We start from the raw sequence: 11,559 nt of genomic DNA, 5'->3' as shown, positions 1-11,559 counted from the left end.
ATGGTGCTGTAATTCAAAAGTTCCGTATTAATTTCGGTGACGATTATTGTGATAGTTATCGTGTTCATACATAGATATCAGGATGATAAATCTAGGGTTTCGACTGAAAGTCGGGAGAAGAAAAAAGCGGTGTTTTGAATGGGGGCAAAATTGGTATTATAAGAAAACAATGTGCATGTGGTGTTGGATATGTAGGGCCAGACAAATCATGTACTGCACCATATTAGCATCCGGTACAGATTAAAAGAAGTCCGGAATAATTAGACAGAAGGCACCTGCGATAGACGGTGGCTCTGTGAAGTCAGTGTAAAGCACCCGCAATATGCTATAAGTGGATTTTACATTGGCGCGTCGCATACATCCGAAGTTCCGAACTTGTCATTGGGAGATGTGTCGTGGGCGCATAGTACCAGTAGGAAACTAGGAATTCCTATGAATGTAAAATGTGTAACAGCCATGGGACATCTATGTGGATGGACTGTGTGAACTGTGCGAGAGAGAAAAACATTATTTAAAGACTGAATCTAAATCTATAGAATATATTTAAGTAGTTTTCTAAAACTATAAGATATATAAATAATTAATCCTTATAAAATCAAAAACAAATGTGGGTGGAGATTATACTCGTAGCCGACCACCGGTTAAACCTCTATGGACCGAATTTACATGAAAACTGGCCAAACCGGATCGCTAAAGTGGACAGCCCTCCAAGTCCCAAACCGGATTTAAATTCATCGAACCTTCAAGTGTCTTTTTGGGAGAGCTGAAGCGGAACAGCCCCCGTGTCCCAAATTGGATTTACACTCAAAGAACCTTAAAAATGCATGTCCGGGAGAGTTGAAGCGGACAGCCCTTCCAAGTCTCAAACTGGATTTACACTTGATGCCACCAGAAAGTGGTGGTCTCTGAATGAGCTTCGTGATTTCTTGTACAAGGAGACAAAGTTAGAAAGCTTGAGGTGATATCCCGGGCTTGTAGTTCTGATGGTCAAGTCAATACCAAGTACTTAGAAGTGATTGAGAATTCAAGGATTCATAAAATATATTGAATGTTCACCAACCCCTTAAATAGGTTTCGATATACCTATCAGGATGTATACGTGTTGGGCAGATGTAGGACACCTGTCATAGCCTTGGAACACCTAGATAGGAATGGCAACAAGGCGGGGCACCCCCTCCCCGTCCCCGCCCTGAAGTCAAAATACTTTGCCCCGTACCCGCCCCATCCCCAATGGCGGGGCGGGGCATCCACTCCCCATCGAAGACGGGGAATCCTCGAATTTTCCCCACTCCAAGGTAATTATTTAAAAATTATATATTTTATGAACAATTTATACATAGGATATAGAAATTTGGGGGTATTTTAGGAATTAAATTATAATACTTTAGGGGTAATTCAAAAATAAAATTATGGGATCCTAGGATTTTAAGAATTTAGGAAAAACTTAGAGATATTTTAAATATCAATATTAAACATAGAGATACTTTACTAATTTACCTTTGGGTTTGGGGCGGGTTCGGGAATTATATATAAAACCCGTTCCCGCCCCGTCCCCGATTTGGGGAAAATATTTTTTCCTTGTCCTTGTTTAGGGTTGGGGAAAACCCACCCAATTCAGGGTGGGGTGGGGCCCTAGCTTTATGGGGGAAATTGCCATCTGTACACCTAGAGCTTGCTTTGCCTCGGTGGAACTCGGGTAAGACACCTGGAGCTTTATCAGGACACCTCTTACTCGAGCTTGGTCACATAATGCTCGATCTAGACACTAGTGGCTTAGTTCAGGCTAGCTAGTACCCGACCGAGACACCTGGGATCCAGTCTGGAGCCCAATTGGTGCTACCTATTTAGCCACCTGGTGTATGGATGTGACATGCAGTGTCGATCTGTCTTTCATGTCTTCAGTGCATGTGGCGGGCCCGAGATTGGTTACCTAGCAGGTTTACCTCACGTGTTGATGATCTTGTTGCATGTACTGCCAGGTAGTCACTCGATGGGCAAATGTAGAGAGAAGACTCTCCTGGAAAAGGAGCTCATCTTACTATGTAAGAGTCCTTTGCGAGGTCAAAGGCCAGTGAAGCCCATATATCCGAGCAGAAGTTGAGGAGTCTGAGGTGAATCTTATCCTTTGAGATGACAGCAAGATGATGTTCTCTGAGCTGAAGATAAGTTGATCAGTTCACTCAAATGTGCCATGTGTCCGATAATTCGGAGGTCGGCTTTATACTCATCAACACTCAAGGACTCTTAAGTGCCTTCTGGGAGGGCTGAAGCGGACAGACCTCTCAAGTCCCAAACCGGATTTAGATTCATGAAAACCGGTCAATCTGACTAGACCTAGACAAATGTAGATTAAGGTTGAAAAGCGGACAGCCCTTCAAGCCTGCCTGGGAGGGATGAAGGATAGCGGCTTGTAGCTTTTTGAAGTGGGCCATACGCTTCGAATTTGAAATTTGTGTGTGTGTGTTTATGAAGATATCATGACATGCTTTCAATTTCTATAGATCTGTGGAGAATGTAAGGAGGTCTAGGATTGTTTAGCATGGTTTTATTTTTGTGAACTTAAAAGTTGTTGATACGTAGAAAGAATGAATTTAAGAAAACATTTTGTGAAGAAGCTTTGATTTTAATGTTTCAGATTTTTTTTTTATTTTAATATATTTTTATAATTTTTATATTTTCTAGATTTTTTATATATAAATGGACATTTAAATGGCTTGGATTAGATTGGGTCCATTTGTAAATGAGATTAGACCAAATTCAATCCAATTGACAGTCCTATTGAAAGTATACAATCCTTCGAACGACTGACTAACAGTCAACTTGGGCTCTCTTGAAAAAACCAAAAGCCAAACATAACTTATAGGCTGATCATGTGGGGAATATCTCCAAAGACTAGAAGCCACTTTGCTTCAGCCTTCAACCCTCGAAATGAATAATGGATCTGCTAACCACAAAACACTAGTCATATCCATGTGCACATAACACAACACCACAGAAGACACGTTGAAAACATATCCTGGTTAATGACAATAAAATGTGATATTCCAATAAAATAGTTCAAGAGATATTCCAATGTGTGGATGTAAATGTATGTATACAACGTTTTGTGGTGAACAGATCCAGTACACGAACCAATGAAAAAAAAAAAGATATACGTTCACTAATTATTCACCTCTCAAATATGATAATAGATGTAAAAAAAAAAAAAAACCTCGAACCAATCAGATCCTCCTCATTAATTTATTTTTTTTGGTATCACATTCATCTCCTAGGTGAATAAATAACTTTCCCATGTGGTGGTGGGGGGAATTGTCATCACTTGAACGAGACAAAAATGCCCCTTTTAATGATGGATTTTTATGGATAAAATGGTCATTGTCTTATTCACATAGGAAATAAAAGAACATGGGTAAATGCACTTACACTGCTAAGACTTTCCTACAAAACACTTACTCAGGTAAATGCATTTACCTGTATAAATAACTTACCAAAAAATAAACGGGGTCCTAGTGCGTTTTGTGTCAAACTGTTACAAATTAGTGTCATACTAAACCCATTGCATTTCAGCCAGGCTGATCTTTTGTTCTTTTCATAATAAAAAAAGAAAACACCGTCCATCAGCCAATACATCTAGAATTGTATTTGGTGTATTTGATCTATTGGCTTATTCAATTGAATCCAATAAATGTGAGTCTCCAATTTTCGAGAAATTAAAAAGGTTCAACTAATACCCGTTTTTGCTCAGGTAGAAATTGAGGCTAAGCAACTGGCCAGTTTGCACCTTGCTTGATCAAAAACCCATGTATTCTGTTAAACTGAAACAACAAAAGATAAATGTAAAAGTGTGAACACTGTTTGAGATCAAAAGCAACCGAATGTTTAAGAACAGAAGAAACCAAGACTGATGAGCGATGACTCCCATTTGTTATGTTGGGGTGTAGTTGTACCAATGGGCTGTAAAACAGTACTCATGACTGGGGATTACTTAGCCCACTGCAAACATCTTGTTTGTAGCAGATCCAGCACCGACGCATAGCGAGCTCAAGGCCCACCAAAAGTGTCATTTGCTTCAAAGACATACATGGGAAGTTTCGTGTCATATGACCTATAAATGTCTCCTCCGCAGTGTGGGATGAGAACCATCAAATATCTGCTCAGTTTTGAGGACCACATACCTGGACTTACTACTACTAATGTAGATCAAGGACAACGCATGTAGAACGAAAAAGCCTCCGCCGCAACTTTACATAGGTTTGGGCTTGAGCTCAAAACTGCGGGCTTTTTTTTATTTTTCAATTGGACCCAGCCAAATTCTTATCTAGGCCTGCCCAATAAACTTGGCCCAGCCCACTTAGACTTGCACCCTTAAAAAGTAAGCATGGTATTTTATAGGGAGAATGACTGATCAGTCCAGGTCAGAATTTTGTAGTCCCACCATACAGGGGAGATGAATCCTGACCATGAATTGATGCCAAATTTATGAACAAAATGCGATTTATAGGGGGGGAGGGGCTACTAATAGACTATGGGGGCTGTCATTCAGAATTCTGCATTGGGCTGTAGAGTACTTAACCCTATTTTCTAATTGGCAAATCCCAACTGTTTATAGGAAAGTATTAAAGCTTTCTAGGGCAAATCTCAACCAAATAACAAATTTTGCACCTGGTCCAATTTTGCAATCGTTTGTTTGTAATTATGACTTGCACTCCTAGGTAATACAAAATTTGTACTTTTTGTTTCATACTGACAGCGCAAGTTTGCACTGTCAATTCTCTCTCATTTACACCACCTTCTTCCTACATCAATTCTCCCTCATTTAAAGTAAGGATAACATCATCGTGCTTTCTTCCCTTACTTCCAAACAAATAATCCTCTCCCTATATCCATTCTCTTTCATATAAGATGAAGACCACATTATTTTACTTCTCACAAATAAATAAGACAAAGTTGAATCTGAAGCAAAAGTAAATTAGAATCTACATTCAGCCTATTTGTACACTTTCGTACATTAACACCATTGCAAATGAAATTCGCACTACAAACAAACTGAATCTAGTGCACATTCTTCTCACAGACAGTCTACACTGAAAGGCAAATTTTGCAGATGCACGAATCCTTCAAGACAACTCATGAAACACAAGCTTGGTGATGGGCTGACTTATTGCACACCCACGGCATCGTAGAACCGCATCATTCAAAACATCATTTGAAGTATTAATGATTTGGGTCACTTATTCAAAACTATTTTACTCCTTCAGAACAAACAATCTTCTTCCTACCCTCACTCTACAACACGGGTAGGAAGGATTTTTACAGGCATCAACAAATAACTAATTGGAAATATTTCTAATATGTATGGACAAACAAACAAATGTTGAGTTGAGTTCACTCACAAAACTTCAAATCCAGTTACACAAAAAGATAGAAAAATTAAACAACAAATTTCAACTTTCTCTAAGAATTAAATTGCGATATCGATCGTGTCATTGACTAAATTCTCCATCATCCAACTTTCCATCTTAGCGGAACAAAGAGTCTTCATGCTCATATCTTGATTCCCTGTACAACAATAAAATAAATGTTGATTTTTTCCTATTATTGGATATATAGTAGAACTAGTGGGAATCGTGCGATGCATGGGATTTGTTAAGTGAAAGATAAACAATATAAATATATAAAAGTATACAATTGTTTTATATTTTTAAAATTTTAAATAATTAATAATTATTTATATTTTATAGTCCAATATAAATAATTATCAATTATTTATATTATATATACTACTTTTAATAATATTTTACAATACAAAAATAACAATAATTAATTTCATCAGTCATTGTTCATCAAACTAATTAAACCAATCAATTTGACTAAATTGGATCAGTTTCACTTTGGCTATCCGAAAATTGACCAAAATCAATACAATCCAAATTGGTTAGTTTTCACTAATGATCTGTCGATTTCGGGTGAACAATTCCCCAATTTGACCAGGTCAATTTGGTTGACCAAACAACTTACAACTGAACCGAACTACCATAAACACTCCTGACCAAAATAATCTTTCTTTGGAGCCAAGAGATGAGAGAAAATAGAGATCATATGTTTCATTCACTTTAATGTAGATCAGGCAAAATTTCAACCCTAATGGAGTTCATATGTTTCATTCACTTTAATGTAGAGTTAGCTGTGACTGCCGGAGCATTTCCTAGTTACCCCCAATAATTTACCAAACAAAAAGTTACTCCCAATAAAAGCACACAGATACGTTAAACCAATAAACATAAATTATTCAATATTTTCAGATGTGTCAGTATTTTATTGAAGGTGGCAAGAAAGTGCCAATCCCATAGGAAAATAGTTGCTTGTGATGAGTTTGGATTGACAAGAGATAAAATCATATACAGCGGGCTGGCCAATTTATGTCAGTGTTCTGTGAGCATAAGGTGTAGGTTCAGTGATGGAGCTTGGAATTTTCTCTTGGGAGCCAAGAGATGAGAGAGAATGGAGATCCGGCAAAATTTTCTCTTGCAAATATTATCCATCTCAAATTTGACTCAAAAGTTTGGTTTGAAAACGTTTCTTTTTTAGTTCAGGGTTGAAACATATGAACTCCATTTAACTTTGGTCTGGCTAAGATTGACGAATTTGTCCAATTCAACCCTATAGAATAAAATAAATAAGTTATTCCAATTTGAGCCCAACCCAAAAATTCCATCCAAACAAATTGGATTGACCCATTTATGAAAAAAAAAAGAAAAAGATTAAGTTAGAGTTAGAGTTAGAATTGGATTGATCCATTTATAAATATAGTTTTATAAATTTGTTATATTATTTATTTTTTATAAAAACATGTATATATATGATGAAAATAATTAAAAATTAAAAAATACTTGTTTTTTTGTTTTTACTTTATTTAAAATAATATATTTTATTTTTTAATAATCTATTAATTTTTAAAGAAAATAAATTGGATCGAATAAGATCTCAGATCCAATCTACCGTCGAATCCTATCAGATCTTATTGGATCGACATAAACAGTGTCGAATCCGCCGATCTGTTTGTATCCCTAAGCCTAACGTGTCAATCCGGCAGAGGCAGAGCTATATGGACAGCAAAAGGTGTCTAACGTAGACGGACAAATTTTTTCTTTCGTTATGTTTTAACTGTTTAAACTAGCTAGGTTTGACTCACTCTCGTTGGAGTGCGGCACCTTGAGGGGGCATGCAGAGATAGGCAGAACGGGAAGCTTATGGCAGTTGCAGATCTCAATCATGTATCCATCTGGGTCGTGGAAGAAGAGCTGATCAACCTCAATCCCTCCGTCCTCCACTACAGTAGTCACATACTCCATTCCCATCTCTTCCAGCTTTTTCTTCACCACCTCTACGTCTGTGCACTGTATATATATGATCAATTTAATCAATATTATATTATATTATATATAAAGCTTAATAAGCGCGACTATTATATATAACATTCATGATCATGAACCACGCTAATTATTTCTTGCCTGGAAAGAAATGTGATTATCTTTTGGATTGATGAAGGGTGGCTTCTTACGAACATCATTAACAGAATTACATTGCAACAGATGTATTCCAATGCCATAGTTGAACAACCTGCAAAAACAAGCTAACTCAGAATTCTCAATCTATTATCATGCTTAAGCTTTAACTGATTCATCGATCAATCGTTGACTTGCTGCTGAAAGCTAATTAAGTTGACCGTTCTTGGGGATGTTCATTCATGGATGAACATAACCTGGAGCACCATGTCAAGAAATCTTAGAACTTACCATGCTCCCTCGAAATCAAAAGAGGAGGGCCTCTTTATTAGGACGAACCCAAGAACTTCCTGATAGAACTTAGCCGTTTCTGTCACAGATTTGCAGAGAAAAGAGACATGGTTGAGGGAGAACAATGGAAGAGGAGAGTTAACAATATTTTCTTTTTGAACAATTCCCATATCGTCTCTCTCTTTCTTTCTCTCTCCCTCTCCCCCTCTTCCCCCTTCCTCGCACTGTGGAAACTGAATTGGGTGGGAGCTCTTTCTCTCTCTGCATGCATTTATAAGGGAGAAAAGTCAAGAGAAGTATTTCAAAGTTTAGGTTTAATTGATCATACACGTTAACTCCATAATAAAGAAACCCTTTTTTTTAGCTGGATCCGAGTCATACAATAATGCTTGTAGTGATTAATCCTACTCTAATTCTATGGGCTTGTCTGGTTAATTCTTTTAAAATAATCTTAATTAATTAGAGCATTCTTTCGATGTAGAAGGGGGGGGGGGTACTGTAATGTCCTTGTCCACCTTTCGCCAGCCGATCTATCGTATATAACTACTTCAATTGTAAGGTAAATATATAATATAAGTTATATAATTAATTTAAATTAAGCTTATCTTGTTTGCATAATCACTGATCACTGATTAGTAAAGAGATTAATCCCTAGCTCAAGTTTTCCATTTGCCACGTGGCAGACATCAAGTGGCCAAAATCTTGCAATATGTACGTGGAATTAACATGGCATTCAAGGATGATACCAGAGAAAAGCTTGTAACCAATGGGTATGGATTATTAAAGTGGTAATCAATCATGTGGTTATTTATCAAATTCATGGGACGATGTTTTGAGTAGTCAAAGTCTTTCAGTTATCATGTCTTAAGGTAGCATAGATGTTTTCATTAATATGAGGAAAACATTTGAGCCAGATTAGCTGCCTCATGTAGAGATTGTTTAACTAATGAAGTAATAATATTAATTATGCCCCATGTCAAGCATTTCAAGTGAGAGACGGAATGGTTTTTTTTTTTCGGAAAAGTATGGACAGGCTCAATGCAGATTTCTGAATTCCATTGTAAACTTATAAATATTCAAAATGTCAAAAATCTTCATTCTATACATCAATGCCCCCGTAAATTAGCATCAATTCTGAGCTGACATCTACCCTAATTGTATTTTGGGCCTAAAACTTCTGACACTAGACTGAACCATCATTCTCCCTTTTTTGTGGGGCATATACACTTGATGAATGATGTGGGGTGTTATTATTAGTTAAACAGCCCTTAACAGGCAGAAAATCCTGACTTAAAAAAGTAATTAATAAATTAACATCTCATATTTTTCTTTCATCTTTATTTTTTTTAAGTCACTGGCTATGTACTAATTTCTTGTTTTTTTTAAGTAATACTAATCTATCTTATACTGTAGATCTGAAATATTGTATGGATACAAGCTTGATTTAAATAACATTGCTCAATTAATTGATTGATCCAGCTATTATAATTTTCTTGATTTTATGATTAATTAAGAGTATTTCCATTAAACATAAGAGGACAGTGGCTAATGAGTCATGAGGACTTAAAATATGACGCATGCATGTGTTGGTGCCTCCATATGCTCCAAGTAAGCTGATTCATTAATATACCTCCTTCCCAAATCGAGTGCAATTGCTCGACCCCAACGCTACATGTGCAGTTGATAGCTGAGCGAATACTAATATATATTGATAATGTAGATTCTTTAATTTGTTTGGTGGATTTCATCAAAACGTTTTTCCAATCTCCTCGAAAGTCTGCCAATGAAATCATTCGTGGCCCAATTGTTTAATATACATGTTACGATTGGAATTGCAGGTTTGATCATTTGGTTGGGAGATCAAGAAAGTCAAATCTTTATAGTAATCTTTAATTTGGTTAAGAAGGATTTGACATGTGGGGGTTTGTTGGATGCATGCCCATTTGATGATTTAGGCTATGTTTGTTTTTAGGGAAAAAGTAAGGAAAGGTATGGGGATTTATACAAGTTTTGTAAAGGTTTTTCTACCTTTCCCTACTTTTTTCTTCAAACCAAGCACAGCCTTGTGGGGTGTTTAACAATATTACTGGTTTTGTTTTTCGAAACAAAAAGCAACTGTCACATTAGCAAAAAAATGGTTTTCACACTTTTGTTTTCAAAGAAAAGCAGTTTTTATTTTTATTTTTATTTTTCCTTAATTTCTTAATTAATTTGCCACATTATTGTGAGTTTCGAAGCAAGGGCCCTATTTGTGGTTAATTTTTTTTTTGAGCTAGAGGCAGATAATCACCAATGATGCCAAACACTCTCTACATTAATTTGAACATGCCTATAAAAAAATGGAAAATAGAAAGCTCGAGTGTTAAATAATGGAATGGCAAAATGAGGGTAAACTTGATGTATCATAGCATCAGTTGGGACTTGGGTCTGCCAAGGACAAGATTTAAGAAAAATAATGAAGGTATTTAGTTATTGTGTAAACTTGTGCTAGCTGTGTGTAGATTTAGGGCTTACTTGCGAGTTGAGAGGACTGAAGCTTTGGTTGAACTACCACTTTGAGGAAGTTATTAAAACAAGTATTGAAATCCACTTTTTTAGCTGAATGGCAATCAGATTTGGGCTTTCTAAGTAATTCACAAAGCATAGTTTATATAGGCTATTTGTGCGAGGCCTACCTCACAAAGTTACAAGCCGCTGCATGAAGAGTTCACATCTGCACCCTACAGAGCGCATCCCAAAAAGGCCCCACATGCACATTTTAGTATGCATTGGGAATATCTCCATGCTTATCATTGGGAGATGTTCCAAATTCACGGTTGGAATGTACTGTGGGGCATGCTCTGTGAGGTGCATATGTGAATTTCTGCATGAAAACCCTTCCAAAGAGTATTTGATCTCCTTAGGATAATCTTGGCGTCCCGTACAATTGCTAAAAAAATTTCTCTAAGCCTAAAACGTGGTCTGTCTCTCCTAATTTGGGAAAAGGCTTGGCTGTTTAGGGGCTTGTTGCACGTGACAGTATTATTCCATTTAGTTCTTTATTTGCCTTTTTAATTTCCATCTTAATGTGTCATATTATCATGCACATGAAGCTTCAAACAACCCAAGCTGTATGAGCTACACAACAGGACTAAACCCTTCCCTAACCAGTTGTTTTTTTTGTTTGTTTGTTTCTTTCTTTTAAACATTCAGTTTTTTTTTTTCTCTAATTTCCTTGTATTTGTACTTTTAGGGTAATAGTATTTTTTTTTCTTTCAAACATCCAATTTTCTCCCTATGGCTATGTTTGGTTTGAAGAAAAATGTAAGGAAAGGAAGGGAAAGACAAAGAAACCTATACAAAATTTGTACAGGTTTTCCTATCTTTCCTTTCACTACTTTTTGATTCAAACCAAACACAGCCTAATTTCTTTATATTGTACTCTTTTGGATAATCAAATGTGATACTGAAAAACGAATTAACTAATTAACTGGTATCATAAAAATGGTAACTAATCAAATGGTGAGAAATCTGATTAATCAAATCTCTTAATTTTGGCGAATTAATCTTTGAATAATTTATCAAAAAATTGCGAATCAGATTGAAGGTTGAGATACTAACAAGAAAAATAAAGGACATATCACATGCCAAATTTCTCTTAACTTGCGCCGGATCACACGCATAAAATGTGTAGTGTAATATGTACTTAGTAGAGGGAGTACTACGCACCACAGATTGGGTAGACCTTTGAAAACTCGCCTAAGATTTGCTGTTCAACAATTTT

General features: G+C 36.4%; 1 protein-coding gene across 2 annotated transcripts; it reads right to left on the bottom strand.

Moving 5' to 3' along the window:
• Window positions 1-4,955: 4,955 nt before the first annotated feature.
• Window positions 4,956-8,047, bottom strand: LOC104607514 (glyoxylase I 4-like). 2 transcript variants are annotated; one of them, XM_010273171.2, is made up of 4 exons: window positions 7,797-8,047; window positions 7,512-7,620; window positions 7,193-7,397; window positions 4,956-5,559 (listed from the first exon to the last, which is right to left on the bottom strand). In XM_010273171.2, the coding sequence occupies exons 1-4, from the start codon at window positions 7,964-7,966 to the stop codon at window positions 5,462-5,464; spliced, it is 582 nt and encodes a 193-aa protein (XP_010271473.1). In that variant the 5' UTR covers window positions 7,967-8,047; the 3' UTR covers window positions 4,956-5,461. The 2 variants fall into 2 exon arrangements, with proteins under 2 accessions (XP_010271473.1, XP_010271474.1); XM_010273172.3 differs by having other exon boundaries at window positions 7,212-7,397.
• Window positions 8,048-11,559: the final 3,512 nt, after the last annotated feature.

This window comes from Nelumbo nucifera, chromosome 5 (genome assembly GCF_055504915.1).
Source record: "Nelumbo nucifera cultivar China Antique chromosome 5, China Antique-T2T, whole genome shotgun sequence".
In the NCBI taxonomy this organism is placed as follows: domain Eukaryota; kingdom Viridiplantae; phylum Streptophyta; class Magnoliopsida; order Proteales; family Nelumbonaceae; genus Nelumbo; species Nelumbo nucifera.
The sequence above is the reverse complement of the archived record's forward strand: the minus strand, read 5'-3'. Positions and strand labels throughout refer to the sequence as shown.